General features: G+C 44.5%; 1 protein-coding gene across 2 annotated transcripts in view; it reads right to left on the bottom strand.

Moving 5' to 3' along the window:
* Positions 1-587: 587 nt before the first annotated feature.
* The window catches only part of LOC135054944 (uncharacterized), a 236,422-nt gene continuing 213,684 nt past the window's right edge, over positions 588-23,325 (bottom strand). For both annotated transcript variants that reach the window (XM_063958436.1, XM_063958437.1), the window contains 4 exons: positions 21,972-22,028; positions 20,197-20,367; positions 16,360-16,476; positions 588-1,142 (listed from right to left, as the gene is read on the bottom strand). In XM_063958436.1, coding sequence (XP_063814506.1) covers positions 1,086-1,142; positions 16,360-16,476; positions 20,197-20,367; positions 21,972-22,028 — 402 coding nt within the window. In that variant the 3' untranslated portion in view covers positions 588-1,085. The remainder of the gene's footprint in view (positions 1,143-16,359; positions 16,477-20,196; positions 20,368-21,971; positions 22,029-23,325) is intronic.

Raw genomic sequence — 23,325 nt, 5'->3', positions numbered from 1 at the left:
CCAACCCCGGTGTGTAATGGGCCCTACACATATAAAGATCCGCCACCGAGCTGCCCGATGGCGGATACGGCCAACGGGCGACCCGGCGGCGGGGGGGCAGTGACGGGGGGAGTGAAGTTTCTTCACTCCCCTCGTCACCCGGCTCCATTGAAGTGCAGGCAAATATGGACGAAATCGGCCATATTGGCCTGCATGTACAGCCGACGGGGCACCAGCGATGAACGAGCGTGGGGCCGCGCATCGTTCATCGCTGGTGACTCCACACTCAAAGATATGAACGAGATCGTTCATATCTTTGAGGAATATCGGCTAGGGTGTAGGGCCTATTACACTTACACATGATTATTTAAAACAGAAATTAAGGTTTAATGAGCTGTAATTTAGAAGTAGTTGTAAAATATGATAGCTCTCAGGCCCTGATAGTGCAATATGTTGTGACAAGCACATTCGCCTCTGTGTCTGCAATCTAACATATTGCATGTCCAACGCAGTCCTTACTGCATTCCCGACAAAATAAATGAGCAGCCAATCAGGTTACTGTATAGTTAACATATGACTTTTACACAGCATAATTATACAGATGAATATCAGAATCAGAATCAGCTTTATTGGCCAGGTATACTCACGTATACTAGGAATTGTTTGCGGTAACAACGCATCACCAAATAACAACATAAAGGGGAGATACAGACGTGATATGTAACGTACTGTACATGTATACAAACATACATAACATGCTTAACTATGGGAATACTGTGTAGAATTGGATCTCAGTACGTAGCACTAGACATACAGACATCGTTTAGTAGATGGACAGTTAGTGGGAAGAAGCTTTTAGTGGTTCGAGTCTTCCTGGCGGGAATGGACCTGTAATGCCTGCCTGATGGGAGCATTTCAAACAGGTCGTGGCCGGGTGTTGCATGTCTGCCACAATTTTCCCTGCACGCTTCTTGACTCTGGACAGGTATAGGTCTTGAACTGTGGGGAGATTGGAGGGGTCTTGAACAGTGGGGAGAATATTACAGAACTCAACAGTAAAACTACAGTTCATGTGATTTTGGTTTAGCTGGAGGATGATTTTATCTCTACACAACTATTACATCAGACTGTTGTAGGGAATCAACCTTTTCTTCTGGAAGTTCCTATTAATACAAAAAAAAAAAAAAAAAAAAAAAGGATTTACAGACAAAACAACTGATTTATGTTGAATTACAACAGAGTGCACTGGTTAAAAAAAAGAGTTATAATGCTAAAGAAACACACAGTTTGAAACGTGGCTTTTTGCTTTTGGGTTTCAGTTCAAATGGTACTTGACACCATGTAATTAGGTGAGGGGCATTTTAAGAGATCAAGAGACCAAGGGACTAATTCAGATTAAGACACATCTGTGTTGCGGTTGCATGCTAAAGCCCTTGTGCAGTGTGTACACATGCAGAAGCCACACTGTGCGTGAGCACACAGTGAGATGCGACGGGATCTCACTTATGCGAATGCCTCTGCCTGATTGACAGGCAGAATAAAAAAGAAAGAAATCACTCTGCGCTTAAAACACTTGTTATAAATTCTTATATAACTATATGTGTGATCTGTCAAAACTTAATGACTCAGTGGAACTCAGTATTAAAACAAGATACTTGATCAAAAATACATAAATCATATACATAACAAAAAATAAAAAATAATAATAAACCACTTGTTTAGTGATTTGCAAACATCAGATGTTAGTATTGAAATAATTAAAAAGCATGCAGTAACAATAAATTGAACTGAATGGTTTAAATAGTGACTCTCCCAGATGGTTCATATAACCAAATTACTCTGAGAGAGTCACTATTTAAACCATTCAGTTCAATTTATTGTTACTGCATGCGTTTTTGACAGATCACACATATAGTTATATAAGAATTTATAACAAGTGTTTTAAGCGCAGAGTGATTTCTTTCTTTTTTATTTTGTTTTTTACCATTATTGCAGCCTAGCAAGCTGTATTCACTCAGCAGCTAAAAAAACAACTTGATATTCAATATATATTTAAAGCGCCGATGTACAACAGTCTGTGACCTAGGCCCCAGTCTGTTTATTGTTACCTTTGATTGACAGGCAGAGGTGTTTGTGGGGTTGGCGGTTGATGCAGTGTTATTGGAGCAGTGTTGCAGCGTTGGGGGGACTGGTTCAAACAACGCAGTCGTGTCCGGAACCGTTAGCGAGGCAGGCCGCGGCGGCTGTGATGTCATACGCAGCCGCTGCAACCTGAAACATTGTAGCTCGCCTATGTTAATTATATTAGCAGAGTAGCCAGAGGATGGCACTCTGGCTAATAACCTTTTGGAAGAGTGTAACAAAAGTCCACCTGGAAGGACACTGGGGGGTATATTTACAAAGATTCGTGTTTTGGCCGTTTTGAAGGGTGTTTGAACTCGAATGGTATTGGGTGCATTTTACTGCAACTTTTTGAATCCTGATATGATCATTCACTAAGCTGCTGCGTTTTACACAATCGTTTTTTCCGATGTCGATGTGATTCGTAATATCAGGCAGTGTTTTACGGGAGTGATGAGTAAAACACTGCCTGACAAAACACAAGGAATCCCGGCCGGATCTGTGAGATCCGTGCAGCGCTTCATTGTGTACCTTAAAAAGTTGATTAAAGTCTTAAAAATTCGGAAAAAAATTGCGTGGGTTCCCCCCTCCTAAGCACAACCAGCCTCGGGCTCTTTGAGCCGGTCCTGGTTGAAAAAATATGAGGGGAAAAATGACAGGGGTTCCCCCATATTTAATCAACCAGCACCGGGCTCTGCGCCTGGTCCTGGTTCCAAAAATACGGGGGACAAAAAGCGTAGGGGTCCCCCGTATTTTTGAAACCAGCACCGGGCTTCACTAGCCAGGAACATAATGCCACAGCCGGGGGACACTTTTATACTGGTCCCTGCGGCCCTGGCATTACATACCAAACTAGTCACCCCTGGCCGGGGTACCCTGGAGGAGTGGGAACCCCTTAAATCAAGGGGTCCCCCCCTCCATCCACCCAAGGGCCAGGGGTGAAGCCCGAGGCTGTCCCCCCATCCAAGGGCGGCGGATGGGGGGCTGATAGCCTTTTGAAAAAATTTGAATATTGTTTTTAGTAGCAGTAGCTAATGGTGGAAACTTTGCGGTCAGCGGTTGACCGAAAGTAACCTCACCGCTGACCGCAAAGTTCCCACCATTGGCTACAATGGAGCGCATAGGCGCTACATTGTATCTGTGCCGTGTGCTGCCTGACAGACACTACAGGAGCACACAGCCAATCAGGAGAGTGCCACGACGTGGCGCTCCCTGATTGGCTGAAGGGACCCTCTTTGACAGTAGTCACGGGGGGTCCTGGCAGTCGGGGAAAGGGGTCCCATGTGTAAACATGGGACCCCTTTCAGTGCGTGGTCGGGTTTCCGTTTTATTATTTTGCCAAGTACGTGGATTATTCAAAGGTCTGATTCTACACTGGATTATGTGAGTATAATTTTTTTCACAGGTACCCCAAGGATTCTACATGGAGAAGAGGACCGAGCCTCGTGGAAACATAGGTAAGTATGTGTGTATGGAGGTGTGCATATATGTAATAAACTTATACTTTCACGTTGTGTGTGTCCTGTTTTTTGGGGGGTATTTTTTAGTAGTAGTACTACAGGTACCAGCAGGCCCGGTTTTCCACTGCATGCTGGTACTTGTGGTTCTCCAAGTACCAGCTTGCGGGGGAGGCTTGCTGGGACTTGTAGTACTGCTACTAAAAACAATATTCACATTTTTTCAAAAGGCTATCAGCCCCCCATCCGCCGCCCTTGGATAAGGGGACAGCCTCGGGCTTCACCCCTGGCCCTTGGGTGGATGGAAGGGGGGGGACACCCTTGATTTAAGGGGTTCCCACTCCTCCAGGGTACCCCGGCCAGGGGTGACTAGTTGGGTATGTAATGCCAGGGCCGCAGGGACCAGTATAAAAGTGTCCCCCGGCTGTGGCATTATGTTCCTGGCTAGTGGAGCCCGGTGCTGGTTTCAAAAATACGGGGGACCCCTACGCTTTTTGTCCCCCGTATTTTTGGAACCAGGACCAGGCGCAGAGCCGGTGCTGGTTGATTAAATATGGGGGAACCCCTGTCATTTTCCCCCCCATATTTTTTCAACCAGGACCGGCTCAAAGAGCCCGAGGCTGGTTATGCTTAGGAGGGGGACCCCACGCAATTTTTTTTTCAGTTTTTACACTAAACAGACCCTTTCCCATAGATAACCATGCACAGATCTCACTGATCCGTGCATGGTTATCCAAACTCGACTGGAAAAAGCAGGTCTATTTTTTTGCTGCTTTTTTTAACGAATCGAAAAAAAACAGACCCGCACTTGAGCACTCAGAAACTAACACCCAAATACGAATGAATAGTGAATGCCCGTATTCTATGAAATAACAGCCGCGTTTGACCGATGGTCTATTCATTCGTATTTCTGAACGTTGTCATTCAAACCATTATGAATAGTCCAAACACTGCCGAGATTGGTGCTTAGTGAATTCCGGGATTGGGACTTAGAAAAAAAAACACAAATCGGACAAACTCGGATTTTTAGTAAATACTGGCCTGGGTGTTCATACTATATGGTTATACAGATAAATGCCAGCACATCCTGCCATTTATCTGCCCTGGTGCACAGGGATCTATGTAACATGTTGCTTAATGAGCATAGTAATGTGATACAAATAAAATAATTAGCTTGTGGTAGGAACACTCATTTAACTAAGAATTAAAACTTAACTTTTATGATATGCACTAAAAACTAGTAAGATGGTATTGGTAAGAAGAACACACCAACTGATACAATGAAACAATATACAGTGTAGGAAAGAGGACAGGGCAGATGTACTAAGCCGTGGAGAGAGATAAACCATCAACCAATCAGCTCTTAACTGCCATTTTTCACACGGCCTCTACATGGCAGTTAGGAGCTGATTGGCTGGCACTTCATCTCTCTCCACTTTATCATTCTACAATTTTAGTACATCTACCCATTGTGTGAGGCTAAAATCTAAAACAAAAAATGTGAAACCTAAAATAAAGTAACACAGATTAAAATATCCAACTCAGAATTTATAGTGATGAAATATTTTTTTTTAGCCAAAATAACAATACATTTGTAGTATATGCTTCAGTTTTAATAATACTTCTCACAGGAGAAAAACAACCACTCATAAATCAGAGCTACAGGTAAAGATTAAGAGAATTGACAGCTTGCCATAAAGATATCAGGTAATTTCAGTGTACTGTATGTCCAAGATCGGAACTACTTTCTTTTGTTTGCCCATATAAAGTGCATTGGACTGAGCGAGCGACTCCTGGCACTGCAAATGAAGTGCAGTGGCTGCCTCTGCTGTTGCTCCTGCTGATGTGAAAGGCACCACCCTGATGTAACAACACAGGGCAGTGTTCCACTCACAGCGTATACTTACGTTCGTCCCCTGGCCCCCTAACCCTAACCTGCCCTCCCCACAGCCTAACCCTAACCCTCTCCAAAGGTGCTTAATTCTAACCCCCCCCCCCATCCTCCCGGAAGCCTAAGCTTAACCCCCCACAGCCTAACCCTGACCCTCCCTGGTGGGTACCTAAACCTAACCCCCCCCCCCCTCCCCGCAGCCTACACGTAACCTTTTCTCCCTCCCCCACACAAAGCTTACATGTTCTGTGTTCTGGCGGGTGGTCATTGGGGTTCCCGGCTGCCAGGATTCCGGCACTGGGAAGGTGACCCTATTCGGGATGACTGTGTCAGCATTGCAAACAGAGTTGGGATTCCGGGGTTGGTATTCTGACTGCCGGGACCCCGACAGACCGACAGCTGGGATCCTGACCGGATTCCGGTGGGAGTGCATTAATCACGATGGATGGACCGGTAGCAATTCCTACTGTTCCGTAAAAAGGGAAAATCACATATATACCTTACTCTATAGTATATCTGTTTATTACAGCTCCACCTGGGGGAGATGTACTAAGCCTTGGAGTGAGATAAATTGGAAAGAGATAAAGTACCAGCCAATCAGCTGTAACTGCCATGTTACAGACTGTGGGGCAGATGTATTAACCTGGAGAAGGCATAAGGAAGTGATAAACCAGTGATATGTGCAAGGTGATAAAGGCACCAGCCAACCAGATCCTAACTGTTAATTTACATATTGGAGCTGATTGGCTGGTGCCTTTATCACCTTGCACTTATCTCTGGTTTATCACTTCGTTATGCCTTCTCCAGATTAATACACCTGCCCCTGTGTTTAAAAAATGTCATTTAGGAGCTAGTTAGTTGGGGCTTTATCTCTGTAAACTGTATCTCTCTCCAAGGCTTAGTACATCTCCCCCTAATGAATCAAGTGATATAATTGAGGCGCAAGAATGAAAAAATATGAAAATATTGAAGAAAAGAAAATTGTATCATGAGTATAAATTAGAGATGAGCGGGTTCAGTTCCTCGGAATCCGAACCCCCCCGAACTTCACCCATGTTACACGGTTCCGAGGCAGACTCGAATCTTCCCGCCTTGCTCGGTTAACCCGAGCGCGTCCGAACGTTATCATCCCGCTGTCGTATTCTCGCGAGATTCGTATTCTATATAAGGAGCCGCGCGTCGCCGCCATTTTTACTCGTGCATTGGAGATGATAGGGAGAGGGCGTGCAGCGTTCTCTCAGTTGTGTTCAGTGTGCTGCAAATATCTGTGCTCAGTGTGCTGCAAATATCTGTGCTCAGTGTGCTTGCAAATATCTGTGCTCAGTGTGCTGAAAATATCTACGTTCTCTGCTTGAAAAACGCTTCATATCTGTGCTCAGTGTGCTGCAAATATCGGTGCTCAGTGTGCTTTATTGTGGGGACTGGGGACCACCAGTATTATATAGTAGGAGGACAGTGCAGAGTTTTGCTGACCAGTGACCACCAGTATTATACGTTCTCTGCCTGAAAAACGCTCCATATCTGTGCTGCATTGTAGTATATAGTAGGAGGATAGTGGAGAATTTTGCTGACCAGTGACCACCAGTATTATATCAGTACGGTACAGTAGTCCACTGCTCTACCTACCTCTGTGTCGTCAAGTATACTCAGGGCCGGTTCTAAGAGTTGTGGCGCCCCGGGCAAAATATGGGGGCGTGGCTTCAATTGGGGGCGTGGTCACGATGCTGCAAGAAAATAAATAAATAAATAAAAAGAATACTTACCATCCCCGTTCCTGATCCAGACCCCCTCCGCCGGTGGCACCGCTCTTCTCCCCTCTCTCTTCTCTTCGATCTATGGGAGAGACGTTATTACGTCTCTCCCATAGAACAGCATAGACACTAGAGGTCAATTATGACCCCTAGTGTCTGTGCCACTATGCTGTGCGGTGCGCGATGACGTCATCGCGCATCGCACAGCAAAGGTCCTCTACACAAAGGGAAACTAGACCGTAGCGTCTAGTTTCCCTTCATGGAGAGGACCTTTGCTGTGCGGTGCGCGATGACGTCATCGCGCACCGCATAACTAAGGTCCTCTCAATGAAGGGAAACTAGACGCTACGCGTCTGGTTCCCTTCAAAGCGGGGGGGCACAGCAGGGCACTGCGGGGGGCACAGTGGCGGATCTTGCCCTGGTGCGGCGCCCTCCGGATGGCGCCGGTGCCCTCCGGAAGGCGGCGCCCCGGGCAAAAGTACTGCTTGCCCGTGGCAAGAACCGCCACTGAGTATACTATCCATCCATACCTGTGGTGCATTTTAGTTGTTGTGCGCAGTATATATAGTAGGAGTACAGTGCATAATTTTGCTTACCACCAGTTTATAATATATAGCAGTACGGTATAGTAGTCCACTGCTCTACCTACCTCTGTGTCGTCAAGTATACTATCCATCCATACCTGTGGTGCATTTTAGTTGTTGTGCGCAGTAGTAGGAGGACAGTGCATAATTTTTCTGACCACCAGTATATAATATATAGCAGTACGGTACAGTAGGCCACTGCTCTGCCTACCTCTGTGTCGTCAAGTATACTATCCATCCATACCTGTGGTGCATTTTAGTTGTTGTGCGCAGTAGTAGGAGGACAGTGCATAATTTTGATGACCACCAGTATATAATATATAGCAATACGGTACAGTAGGCTACTGCTCTACCTACCTCTGTGTCATCATGTATACTATCCATCCATACCTGTGGTGCATTTTAGTTGTGTGCGCAGTAGTAGGAGGACAGTGCATAATTTTGATGACCACCAGTATATAATATATAGCAGTACGGTACAGTAGTCCACTGCTCTACCTACCTCTGTGTCGTCAAGTATACTATCCATCCATACCTGTGGTGCATTTTAGTTGTGCGCAGTATATATAGTTGGAGTACAGTGCATAATTTTGCTGACCACCAGTATATAATATATAGCAGTACGGTACAGTAGGCCACTGCTCTACCTACCTCTGTGTCATCAAGTATACTATCCATCCATACCTGTGGTGCATTTTAGTTGTGCGCAGTATATATAGTAGGAGTACAGTGCATAATTTTGCTGACCAACAGTATATAATATATAGCAGTACAGTACAGTAGGCCACTGCTCTACCTACCTCTGTGTCGTCAAGTATACTATCCATACATACCTGTGGTGCATTTTAATTGTGCGCAGTATATATAGTAGGAGTACAGTGCATCATTTTGCTGACCACCAGTATATAATATATAGCAATACGGTACAGTAGGCCATTGCTATTGATATATTACTGGCATATAATTCCACACATTAAAAAATGGAGAACAAAAATGTGGAGGGTAAAATAGGGAAAGATCAAGATCCACTTCCACCTCGTGCTGAAGCTGCTGCCACTAGTCATGGCCGAGATGATGAAATGCCATCAACGTCGTCTGCCAAGGCCGATGCCCAATGTCATAGTAGAGAGCATGTAAAATCCAAAAGACAAAAGTTCAGTAAAATGACCCAAAAATCAAAATTAAAAGCGTCTGATGAGAAGCGTAAACTTGCCAATATGCCATTTACGACACGGAGTGGCATGGAACGGCTGAGGCCCTGTCCTATGTTCATGGCTAGTGGTTCAGCTTCACATGAGGATGGAAGCACTCATCCTCTCGCTAGAAAAATGAAAAGACTTAAGCTGGCAAAAGCACAGCAAAGAACTGTGCGTTCTTCTAAATCACAAATCCCCAAGGAGAGTCCAATTGTGTCGGTTGCGATGCCTGACCTTCCCAACACTGGACGGGAAGAGGTGGCGCCTTCCACCATTTGCACGCCCCCTGCAAGTGCTGGAAGGAGCACCCGCAGTCCAGTTCCTGATAGTCAAATTGAAAATGTCACTGTTGAAGTACAGCAGGATGAAGATATGGGTGTTGCTGGCGCTGAGGAGGAAATTGACAAGGAGGAATCTGATGGTGAGGTGGTTTGTTTAAGTCAGGCACCCGGGGAGACACCTGTTGTCCATGGGACGAATATGGCCATTGACATGCCTGGTCAAATTACAAAAAAAAATCACCTCATCGGTGTTGAATTATTTTAACAGAAATGCAGACAACAGGCGTCAAGCCGTGTGTTGCCTTTGTCAAGCTGTAATAAGTAGGGGTAAGGACGTTAACCACCTAGGAACATTCTCCCTTATACGTCACCTGGAGCGCATTCATCAGAAGTCATTGACAAGTTCAAAAACTTTGGGTGACAGCGGAAGCAGTCCACTGACAACTAAATCCCTTCCTCTTGTAACCAAGCTCCTGCAAACCACACCACCAACTCCTTAGACAGGAAAGCCAATAGTCCTGCAGGCCATGTCACTGTCAAGTCTGACGAGTCCTCTCCTGCCTGGGATTCCTCCGATGCATCCTTGAGTGTAACGCCTATTGCTGCTGGCGCTGCTGTTGTTGCTGCTGGGAGTCGATCGTCAGAAGACCACTTGTACTACTTCCAGTAAGCAATTGACTGTCCAACAGTCCTTTGCGAGGAAGATGAAATATCACAGCAGTCATCCTGCTGCAAAGCGGATAACTCAGGTCTTGGCAGCTTCGGTGGTGTTAAACGTGTGTCCGGTATCCAGCGTTAATTCACAGGAAACTAGAGAATTGCTTGAGCTAGTGTGTCCCCGGTACCAAATACCATCTAGGTTCCATTTCTCTAGGCAGGCGATACCGAGAATGTACAAAGATGTCAGAAAAAGAGTCACCAGTGTCCTAAAAATTGCAGTTGTACCCAATGTCCACTTAACCACGGACATGTGGACAAGTGGAGCAGGGCAGACTTAGGACTATATGACTGTGACAGCCCACTGGGTAGATGTATTACCTCCCGCAGCAAGAACAGCAGCGACGGCACCAGTAGCAGCATCTCACAAACGCCAACTCGTTCCTAGGCAGGCTACGCTTTGTATCACCACTTTCCATAAGAGGCACACAGCTGACAACCTCTTACAGAATCCAAGGAACATCATCGCAGAATGGCTTACCCTAATTGGACTCTCCTGGGGATTTGTGACATCGGACAACGCCACCAATATTGTGCGTGCATTACATGTGGGCAAATTCCAGCATGTCCCATGTTTTGCACATACATTGAATTTGGTGGTGCAGAATTATTTAAAAAATGACAGGGGCGTGCAAGAGATGCTGTCGGTGGCCCGAAGAATTGCGGGCCACTTTCGGCATTCAGCCACCGCAAGCCGAAGACTGGAGCACCAGCAAACACTCCTGAACCTACCCCGTCATCATCTGAAGCAAGAGGTGGTAACGAGGTGGAATTCAACCCTCTATATGCTTCAGAGGATGGAGGAGCAGCAAAAGGCCATTCAAGCATATACAGATACCTACGATATAGGCAAAGGAGGGGGAATGCACCTGACTCTAGCGCAATGGAGAATGATTTCAACGTTGTGCAAGGTTCTGCAACCCTTTGAACTTGCCACACGTGAAGTCAGTTCAGACACTGCCAGCCTGAGTCAGGTCATTCCCCTCATCAGGCTTTTGCAGAAGAAGCTGAAGAGATTGAAGGAGGAGCTAAAACGGAGCGATTCCGCTAGGCATGTGGGACTTGTGGATGGAGCCCTTAATTCACTTAACCAGGATTCACGGGTGGTCAATCTGTTGAAATCAGAGCACTACATTTTGGCCACCGTGCTCGATCCTAGATTTAAAACCTACGTTGTATCTCTCTTTCCGGCAGACACAAGTCTGCAGAGGTTCAAAGACCTGCTGGTGAGAAAATTGTCAAGTCAAGCGGAACGTGACCCGTCAACACCTCCTTCTTCACATTCTCCCGCAACTGGGGCTGCGAGGAAAAGGCTAAGAATTCCGAGCCCACCTGCTGGCGGTGATGCAGGGCAGTCTGGAGTGAGTGCTGACATCAAGTCCGGACTGAAGGACCTGCCAACGATTACTGACATGTCGTCTACTGTCACTGCATATGATTCTGTCACCATTGAAAGAATGGTGGAGGATTATATGAGTGACCGCATCCAAGTAGGCACGTCAGACAGTCCGTACGTATACTGGCAGGAAAAAGAGGCAATTTGGAGGCCCTTGCACAAACTGGCTTTATTTTACGTAAGTTGCCCCACCTCCAGTGTGTACTCCGAAAGACTGTTTAGTGCAGCCGCTCACCTTGTCAGCAATCGGCGTACGAGGTTACTTCCACAAAATGTGGAGAAGATGATGTTCATCAAAATGAATTATAATCAATTCTCCGTGGAGACATTCACCAGCAGCAATTGCCTCCAGAAAGTACACAGGGACCTGAGATGGTGGATTCCAGTGGGGACGAATTAATAATCTGTGAGGAGGAGGATGAAAGGGGTGAGGAATCGGACGATGAGGAGGAGGTGGACATCTTGCCTCTGTAGAGCCAGTTTGTGCAAGGAGAGATTGATTGCTACTTTTTTGGTGGGGGCCCAAAACAACCAGTTATTTCAGTCACAGTCGTGTGGCAGACCCTGTCGCTGAAATGATGGGTTTGTTAAAGTGTGCATGTCCTGTTTATACAACATAAGGGTGGGTGGGAGGGCCCAAGGACAATTCCATCTTGCACCTCTTTTTTCTTTCATTTATCTTTGCATCATGTGCTGTTTGGGGACTATTTTTTAAATCTGCCATCCTGTCTGACACTGCAGTGCCACTCCTAGATGGGCCAGGTGTTTGTGTCGGCCACTTGGGTCGCTTAGCTTAGTAAACGCGTCCGAATCCAAAACACGGCCGCGGAACCGAATCCAAAACACAAAACCCGAAAAATATCCAGTGCACATCTCTAGTATAACTATGAATAGTGATTGGATAAGATGAAAAAAATGGACAAAATAAAATCAGGAAGATGTTATGTGTAATATAAATGTGTGTATGTACGTGTTAAAATAAAGTGCAAGATTGTTAGGTACTTATATAGAGTGACGCCCTTTTCAGACAGAAATGCCTGAAATTCTCAGCTTATTCCCAGCATTTCAATGCCGAGTTGCTTAGCCGGACCCCTTTCACACAGGGAAGCAAATTACCAGGTGAAGCAGTTCTACCCGGTAATTTGCAGATTAACACAGGCATTTCTTCTGTGTGAAATGGTCAACCCGAGTCGAAATTCCAGAGTCTCCGATCCTAGTAAATTCTTTGGTTGAAGTCCCAGGAATGTAACCCGAGTTGACCCTGTCACACAGAGAAAAGATCTGCATTTATCGGCTAATTACAGGTTGGAAGGCCTCAACCCGGTAATTTGACTTTCTGTGTGAAAGGGGTGTAAGTGACATAATTAACTAATAAGATGAGAAATGATGACCAGTAAAGAGTGATAATAGTATGATGGGGAAACAGAATAGCGTAGCAGGATTCATTATTTATTAAGTGAGAATAAAGCTAAAATATAGAATAAATTGTGTTGTACAGTATACATTCTAGAAAGGAAAATGGACACATTTATGATTTACAGTATGGTACAGGGTATATTGTTAACATAGTAGTGTACATAAGAAGTACACAATAATTGATATGTTTGCTGAGTCCATGGGGAGTGTGCCATATTTGTTAGCTACTTCTTGTGTATGTATGAGCAGGCTATACAAGAGACTAATGGGAAAGACCCTTAATTTTCAGTTGCTTGGTTGGATTTTTTAAAAAGTGACCTTAACTAAGAATGTCGTGCAAGTTTGTTAATCGGCAGCAGCTCATTTGAACCTTGTCATCCAATAATTTTGTAAGAAAAAAAGAAGGATTGGTCAGTGTTCCCACCATTCACAGCAGAAATTGTCAACAAAGCAAATGGGGTTTGATTTTTCTTAGGTTGTATTGGTCGAGTTTGTTCTTACTTGGTTTTTGTAAAAGCGTGTAAAGCACTTTAAACATATCTGTTGCTGTACTGCAACCTACAATTTGTAGTCTATTTTGTTCCAGGAGTTCATGGCTTTTTTTGTAAAAGGTTTCTTCGTCTGAGCAGTTTCTCCTCAGATGTAAGAACTTCTCTTTTGGAATGATGGTAATGGTGGAGGGGTGATGTGAACGGTTTCTGTGTAGAAGATTGTTAGTTGTGTTTGGTTTCCAAAAAAGTTTTGGATGCAGTTGGACATGTGCTTATTTGCCAATTTTGAGATCTAAGAAGGAGATATAGAGGTTTCTGCTCTCATAGGTCAATATGATTATTCAGATTATTATCTCTGAGTGTGTTGATGAAATTAATGATATCAGTACGGTTGCCTTTCTAGATGATGAGCATGTCACCAATGTAATGTAGCAAGGATAGAATATTACATATGAATTGTTCATTGGTCTCTTCCTAACAAACTCCCTTTCCAACCAGCCTAGAAATATATTGGCATAGGTGGGGGTACAGGCTGTCCCCATAGCTGTGCCTCTTGTCTGGATAAAGAAAACATCTCCAAAGATAAATTAGTTTGTTTTTAAAACATATACCAGTAACTTCAAAAGAAAGTCATGGAATGTGTTCTCACCATCCACAAACATGGAAAATTGGTCCGTCTTGACTTCAGACCTACTCAGCGCTTGCGATCACTTCAGACCATTCAGTTCCGGATTTGACATCACAAACACGCCCTGCGTTCGCCCAGCCACACCTGCGTTTTTCCTGGCACGCCTGCGTTTTTCGAACACTTCCTGAAAACGGTCAGTTGACGTCCAGAAACGCCCACTTCATGTCAATCACTCTGCGTCAACCAGTGCAACTGAAAAGCTTCGCTAGACCTTGTGTGAAAATACATCGGCCATTGTGAAAGTCCATCATGCGTGCGCACTGCGCAGCATACGCATGTGCAGAAGTGCTGTTTTTTTCCTTAATCGCAGCGCAGTGAACATTTTCAGCTAGCGATCAACTCGGAATGACCTTCCATGTGCACTGCAGGAGGGGCAGATATAACATGTGCAGAGAGAGTTAGGGTGTGTACACACGGTGAGATCCTTGCTATGTTCGATTTTTACTTGCGATTTCCCTTGAACTCCCCGGAGCCCAGATAGGACAGATTTTGACTAACTTTTCTTGAGATATGGACTATGTGTGCTTACGATTTTGGCTTATGTGAGATGTCATTGACATGTGAGATGAACTAGATAGTACACCGATCTAGCAAGGATTGACTTGCCTGCACAGTCTATCTTTTCTTGCGATGCCGACCTGGCGGGGCCGCGCATCGGGATCGCAAGGTGACTTTCACCTTGCGATTTGCACTAACTTTTCTTGCTATTTTGACTATATAGTCAAAATCTCAAGAAAAAATCTCACCGTGTGTACACACCTTTAGATTTGGGTGGGATGTGTTCAAACTGAAATCTAAATTGCAGTGTGAAAATAAAGCAGCCAGCATTTACCCTGCACAGAAACAATATACCCCACCCAAATCTACCTCTGTCTGCAAATGTTATACCTGCCACACCTGCAGTGCACATGGTTTTGCCCAACTGATAACAAATTTGCTGCTGCGATCAATCCTGAATTGCCCCCTTAATTAATATAAAATTTATAATACAGGTTGAACTCGATGGACATTTGTCTTTTTTTAACCTCAACAACTATGTAAATGTCTGATAGCATCTAGTATCATTAAGATGGCGGATTGCCTCTTTCATATATTTGTCTTTTTGCCAAATTACAATATTGTCCTCTTTGTCTGATTCATTCATTCACTATCTTGTTCCGTTGTCTAATCTCAGACAATGCTGCTCATTTTTTTTTTTTAGTCAGTTAATCATTGATATCATTTCTGATTCCTTTGGCTGGTAAGGTGTCCATGCCTCTGGATACCATAACTTGTAATTTTCTATTACTTCTGAACAAACATGTTCAGTGAAAAAAGTGGATCTTTTCTTGCATTGTGATCTCCACAGATTGGTGTTTTTCAAGGTATCATCTTTCCCTGATGAGTGAAGATCCAGGGGTCTAGGACTCCAGGTCGACAACAAAAAGGTCGACACACCTTAGGTCGACGCCAATTGGTCGACAGACCTTAGGTCGACATGGACAAAATGACGACATGGACAAAAGGTCGACAGGAACAAGGTGGACATGGAAAAAGGTCGACATGAATTTTTTATGTTTTTTTGGTGTCGTTTGCTTCGTAGAGTGACCGGGAACCCCAATTAGTGCACCGCGTCCCCTCGCATGGCTCGCTTCGCTCGCCATGCTTCGGGCATGGTGCCTTCGCTTCGCTCGGCACAGATTACCGTTCCAATCGTAGTCCACGTGGATCGTTAAGTATGAAAAGGTTCCAAAAAAGAAAAAAATTGTGAAAAACTCATGTCGACCTTTTTCCATGTCGGCCTTGTTCCTGTCGACCTTTTGCCCATGTCGACCTAAGGTGTGTCGACCAATTGGTGTCGACCTAAGGTGTGTCGACCTTTTTGTTGTCGACCTGGAGTCCGGATACCAGATCCAGAGGGTTACTTGATCATCTTTGGAAAATGAGGGATGACAGAGGCTTGGTTGTGTTGTATTGTATCTGTTATAATGATATCTTGAGTACGCACTGGTTATATATCAAATAATTTTCTTTACCAATAGCACCTTATTATTTTTTAGTGCATATCATAAAAGTAAATTTTAGGCCCAGATTTATCAAGCCTTGGAGAGTGATAAATAGCACGGTGATAAAGTACCAACCAATCAACTCCTAATTGTCATTTTTCAAACACAGCCTGTAACATGGCAGTTAGGAGCTGTTTGGTTGGTACTTTATCACCATGCAATTTATCACTCTCCAAGGCTTGATATATCTGGGACATAATTAGTTAAAAGACTACCCAACCACAAGCTGATTTTCTTCTCTTTATTTCCAATTAATAGACAGGTGTAACAGCCTGGAGCATAAGGATAACGCTGGGCATTGGTATACACCTCATAGTGCACTCAGCAAAGTCATGGTAACACCTACCTTGTATGAGCAGCTATTATAACACCTTATCAGTCCGTGGCTGATAGAAATGATAGACGTGATGAGACCAAAGAACACAAGGCATTTCAGCATTACCATCAAACCACTCAAGATAGCCTGTTAACAATAATACAGTATAATGACTTTTGGAGATTTTATTTAAAAGCAATAGGAAATAAATGTGTAGCATAGTGAGATACAGAAATAGAATCTAACAGCAAACATGTTATGGTTCTATAGCTGCTGTTATTGATGGTGTCTTACCCAAGAAAGCAGTGTGATAGCTCCAACTCAGGGACGTGCGGTGAGCTAAATGGCTCGGGTGGCACTAGCTAGCCCCAGAGCCAGATTTACACACAATATATGAGCCAAAGTGTACATCTGGGCATTATACACAGGTGTAGCAGTATAAACTCCTGGAAATTTGGTGAGATTTGATCAGAGATGTGCGGAAACGTTAGCCAGGTGAGGCACTGCCTCACCTGCCATAGACTTTTTACTCCAGAGTTTTGGCTATAGAAATTATTAGAATAATGCAAAGGAGATATTTCTAACGTAATCTTTGTATTTATCATATACTTTACACTGTCAAAACTCTGTCACAAACGTAAGTATGACAGGAAAGGCTCTGCCTCACCTGCCTTACCCCACCGCACGTCACTGCTCCAACTACTGGTTTACTTCTAACATACAGAGACAATGGTTTTTCTATCTAACGCTATGTATGTGGAGCTAATTTAAATAAATCAGGAGTTTAAATGAAGATGTTCACCATAACACAGCGGTGGCATAATTGAAACTGGTACAGTATATGCAGACAAGCACATAAATGTGCTTTCCTAGGTCTACAGGTGTCACTGTTGTACTAGCCCTTCTGTAGTAATTTGCCTCATATAGCTGCTGGTTCTGAGATGGGAGCAAAGGCAAAGATAGCAAGAAACTATGCACCTTGGTATATGGATTGCTATGTGTCTGCCATCGATGGTGAAATGGCAAGCGACCATTGATGGTTGCAATTGATGACCATAGTCAATCGATGACCATAATGTACTTCACATCCAAAATTAACTACATTTGTCAGGACATAACATCCCACCAGAACCTGAACAATCCCATCTTCCATTCCCCAACCCCCCCCCCCCCCCCTCTCCTTCTCTTCTACCAACTCTGACACCTCTTTCTTCGCTGTATCTGGAGAGTAAGTCATGGTCCTCATCCAGTCATCCCCCCTCCACCTCCCCACTTGACCCTATTCCCTCCTGCCTTCTCCGCTTCCTCTTGCCCAAGTACTCAATCTCTCACTCTCATTAGGCACTGTACCCTCTGCCTTCAAGCATGCACTTGTCTCCCCTTATATTAAAAAACTACACTTGATCCAACCACTCTCTCCAACTACTAACCCATCTCTCTTCTCCCTTTTGCATCCAAACTCCTTGAGCATATTGTCTACAACCGCCTCACTGTTTTTCTTTCCTCCCACTCACTACTTGACCCTTTCCAGTCTGGTTTCCATCCTCTGCACTCCACCGAAACTGCCCCCACGAAAGTCTGCAATGACCTCATTGCTGCTAAATCCAAGGGCCACTACTCTTTACTTATTCTCCTTGATCTCTCTGCTGCTTTTGACACTGTGGACTACCCTCTCCTCCTGCAAATCCTTTACACCCTTGGTCTGCGTGATACTGCTCTCTCCTGGCTGTCCTCCTACCTTTCTGATCGTTTCTTCTCTGTCTCCTCTCATCACTCTATCCCCCCCTCCACTTTCTCTACCAGTAGGTGTCCCCCAAGGTTCTGTTATGGGGCCTCTCCTTTTCTCTCTCTACACATCCTCATTAGGTGAGCTCATTAGCTCTTTTGACTTACAAGATCATCTATACGCTGATGATACTCAAATCTAGCTGTCCTCCCCTGCTCTCCTCACTCATATCTCCAACTGTCTCTCTGCTATCTCTTCCTGGATGTCCCAGCGCTTTCTTAAACTTAACATGTTTAAAACTGAGCTGATCATCTTCCCTCCCTCCCGCATAACCTTACCTCCCACAATTTCATTATCCATTTATGGCACTACTATCTCTTCTAGCCCCCAAGTGCGCTGTCTTGGAGTAATCCTTGACTCCTCCCTCTCCTTCAAACCACACATTCAGTACCTCTCACAAACCTGCCGTTTCCATCTCAAAAATATTTCCAGGATCAGATCCTTTCTCACCCAGGACGCTACTGAGACCCTCATCCACTCACTGGTCATCTCCAGATTGGACTACTGTATTCTCCTCCTATCTGGCCTACCTGAAAAATGCCTCTCTCCACTCAAATCTATCCTCAATGCTGCCTCACCAAACATACTACATCCACCTCCCCTCTCTTGCAGGACCGCTACTGGCTACCCTTCCCATTCAGAATCCAATACAAGCTACTCACACTCACCTACAAAGCCCTCACCCACTCTTCTCCCTCTTACATCTCTGACCTTATCTCTCTTTACATTCCCACCCATCCTCTTCGCTCCTGCCAACCGATTACCTCCTCCCATTCTTACCTACAAGATTTTGCATGTGCTGCTCCCTATCTCTGGAATTCTCTACCTCTCCCCATCCAACTCTCCACCTCTCTACAAAACTTCAATTGGGCTCTCAAGACCCACTTCTTCACCAAACCCAGACAATTCTCTTCCTAACCCTCTTGTCTATGCTCACTGTCTACCCCTTCTATGTCACCCCGGTCTGTCAGCCCTTCACCTTTTAGATTGTAAGCTCGCAAGAGCAGGGCTTTCTTTCCTCATGTGCCTTTCCTTTTCTTACTTACACTATATTATACTCCATACTCCCTTTGATGGCACCTAACTGTCTTATATTGTCTTGAATTGAAAGTGCCGTTTTCTTGTTTGCTCATTTGATTATGTACTGTGTAATGGGTGCGGAGGATCCCTTGTGGTGCCATATAAATAAAGGATAATAATAATAATAATAATAATAATCATGAATGAAGACTGCCATCTGGACAATATAATACATAAAACAAATTGAAAATCAACTGTATTCCATGCACTTTTAGGTTATGCATTGGAATAGCATTTACCATGCCTGTTTTGTTGACATTTAAAATCTAGGAGTTATTTTGCCTCATCCTGGGTGGGATGTACTAAAGGAAAAATGTGCTAACCCCCGGCTGCCCGTGTATCGATGCGGTATCCTCATCTTTTTATGGTGATACCCTATAAAAGCCTATGGGCTTCTTACTGCATCCCTCCGCACCTGCCGCCCAGCGCCGCTCACGCCGTTCCCCCATACCTAAATGCAGGCAGCCTCCCGTCACAGTCCCGGATTCCAGCCTCTTCCTCCCCCAGCAACACAGCCAGATGTGCTTCCGGCTGCAGGGAGGAGGAGGAAAAGCCCGGAAATGGCTACAGACGTCACCTCCTGGAGCAGGGACGTGACAGAGACCCCCGGAGGTCCCCACACACCCTCTCCTCTGGACCACCAAGCTCCATAGGGGGCCTCTGCCATCGCATTGCGATACTAATCACATATGTTAGTACATATACGATTAGCATTGGTGCGATGGCCCGCGAAGACTAATAGTACATCCCGCCTCCTTTGTCTATCTATCTATCTATCTATCTAAATAAAGATTCTAAAAGACCATGTACATCTATATAAAAAGTAAAACCCATGTAAAAATTCTGCATTTGCCCCTGGGGTCCCTCACTTTGCTAATAAATCCTCATTCACACTGTGACTTAGTTGCATACGTAGACAGCAGGTAATCACTCAACTGTGAAAAACACGGGTGTGTGTACATCTCTGAATAAGACCCATAGTATACATAGATGATACACACCTGATATTGCCTAAATTCATTTTGGCACTCTTCCCACTTTACGTTGGTATCATAATCCTGAAGATCACATTTGTAGATCCCAGGCAAATCTCTCATTGATTTATCAATAAACACAATACCAGGGATGGTAGCACTAAAAGTCAGTAAGTGAGAGATAAAGGAGAGCGCCACCTATTGGGAGAAGAACATTTCTGAAAATAAAACCAAAGCTGTACACAGGGAAAGCAGTAATGATAAGAACATAAACAAATAATGTTTTAATGGTTGAACTTGCTAAACAACGATACATAAATATAAAAATAGTTAATTCATCAAACTCTGGAAAAGCATTTTTTTCCGGAGTTTGATAGCAAAACTGTTTCAGAATCTCTACAGTAGCTGCCACTTACACGGCAGCTTGTGCAGCAGAGAGGGGTGCCGCGGCAGCAGTGAGCAGCCGGGCAGCCAATTCATTTACCGGCGGGTTGGTGTGTACGGGGGGTGCCGCTGCGGTGAGTAGCTGGGAAACCAATTTATTTACTGGCGGGTTAGGGGGTGCGGGGGGGGGGGGTAATACCGCTGTAGTGAGCAGCTGGCCAGCCCCAAGCAGCCAGTCAATTTACGGGCAGATGGGGGGGAGCACTGTCAGCCGGGCAGCCCTCCAGTATTATGTCGGGCAGTACAAGGGGGCCGCCGCTGATCACATCCCGGTTAGGGGGGGGGGGGCGCTGATACAAAGCCGGCAGTGACTGCAGTAGGGGAGGGGATTGTTGGGGGGGAGAGGAGGGCTGCCACTTCTATAAGGAGAAATATATCACTTTCCAAAAACTGTCTTTGCAAAAGGAGCAGTTTTTTTGAAAGTTATAAATTTGTTATACAGAAATGATGAATTCTGAAAAAATTGTGAACAAGAAGGCTGAGAATTGAAAACTAATAATTCTCAGTTCACAATTTTTCCATGATGAACATACCCCTTAATCACTAATGTAATGATTTCTGCAAGAAAGACATTTCTATAGGCTAAACTTCCTCACTAGACGTTCATCGTCTGCAGACCCATTATGTCAGTCCCTACATTGGTTACCTGTATTCTACCGTTTTCAATATAAAATACTTTTACTCACACACAAGACTGTTAACAATACTACACCAACATACATCTCTTCACTCATCTCAAAATATCTCCCAACCCGACCTCTCCACTCTGCACAAGTTCTACGTTTCTCCTACACACTCATTACTTGCTCCCATGCATGACTGCAGGACTTTCTTTGGGCTGCACCCACTCTGTGGAATGCCCTACCACACACAATAAGACTTTCCTCTAGTCTCCAAACCTTCAAGCGTTCCTTGAGAACTCGCCTATTCAGACAAGCGTATCAAATTCCAGAACCACTCACATTACCTTTATAAGCTTTCCTATCCAATTATATCCCCACTGTACAGTCCACACATATCCGTTACATATTTTCTTTCTTCACTCTCCCTTCCTCCTGATCCTGGTTCATTATTGCTGTCATGTGATATCATGCAGCCCACCAAGAACCTTTGCAATCTGGAGGACCATTATACAATAGGTAGCATCTATCCTTGTGTATCAATGCCTATTTCCCCATAGATTGTAAGCTTGCGAGCAGGGCCTTCCTACCTCTATGACTGTTTGTTATTACCCAGTTTTGTCTTATCATTGTGTCCAGTTGTAAAGCGAAATGGAATTTGCTGCGCTATATAAGAAACTGTTAATAAATAATAAATATACACAGTAAATATAGTAAAAGAAAATAATGTCCACTTACCCAAAATGTTCTGGGCCATCTGTAAGCCACAACATCCAATGTTCCAGAGAGAATGAACTAGAAAGGGGAAAAGTTTACAAAAGTGTAATTTCATAGTATTCTAAAATGTCAAATTTAATACATCATCCATCTCACAATAATAGGAAAAAAAGTCAACTTTCACTGGTGGAATGTAATGCTGCCTAATAAGCAGTGACGTGCAGTGGGGTGAGGCAGGTGAGGCAGAGCCTTTCCTGTCATACTAACGTTTGCACCAGAGTTTTTACTGTATAAAGTATATGTAAACTACAAAGAATATGTTTGAAATATCTTTTTTGTATTATTCTAATAATTTTTATAGCCAAAACTCTGCAGTAAAAAGTCTATGGCAGGTGAGGCAGTGCCTCACCTTGCAATCTTTTCCGCACATCTCTGATCAAAACTCACAAAATTTCCAGGGGTATATACTGCTGCACCTGTGTATAATGCCCAGATGTACTCTTTGGCTCATATATTGCAATTAAATCTGTCTCTGGTGCTAGCTAATGCCCCCTAAGCTATTTAGCTCACCGCACGTACCTGCTAATAAGCAGGGTTGGACTGGCCCACAGGGGTACAGGGGAAACCACCAGTGGGCCATACTGCCTTGGGGCCCAACCCCTCCTCTAGGGATCAGGTTTCAGACTATGCTGTTACTAATCTAGTACATTATCATGCATGCACTACAGTATTTACTGTATCTATTTATCTAGGGGACCAACACTTGCAAAATGGTTAGGCAAACCAATGTGGTGGCTGGGCATACCCCCTTTAGACACTGGCCACACCCCTAAACATGTGCCCCTACCACTGTATTCCCCCGGTGGGCCCTACATGCCCCAGTCCGACACTGCTATGCTAATAAGGCCCAGATTTATCAAGCATTGGAGAGTAATAAATTGCACAGTGATAAAGTAGCAAACAATCAGCTCCTAATTGTAATTTTTCAAACACAGCCTGTGACATGGATGTTAGGAGCTGCTTGGTTGGTACTTTATCACCCTGCTATTTATCACTCTCCAAGGCTTGATAAATCTGGGCCTAATAAATATACAGCACTTCTGAACTTATGTGTTCCTGATCTTAATGTGTGTCATGAGAGATTTTGGTCCCCAGGACTTCATGGTGTGGCCATAGTGTGCAAGTGTGTGGTCAAGAGTGTGGGGGTAGAATCAGTGCTCGAAGTGGGGTGGTATGCACCGGTATAGCATACCGCCACTTCCGCACAGACTGCTGTGTGGAACTACAGTAGTTACATTCCTATTCATTCCGCCATCCTGTTCACTTTGGAAATAATTTATGATTCTGTGCGTGGCAGCGTGAGGCGTGGTTTTGT

The sequence above is a fragment of the Pseudophryne corroboree genome, chromosome 3 (genome assembly GCF_028390025.1).
Source record: "Pseudophryne corroboree isolate aPseCor3 chromosome 3, aPseCor3.hap2, whole genome shotgun sequence".
Taxonomy (NCBI): Eukaryota; Metazoa; Chordata; class Amphibia; order Anura; family Myobatrachidae; genus Pseudophryne; species Pseudophryne corroboree.
This window is presented reverse-complemented; position numbering and strand designations above follow the sequence as displayed.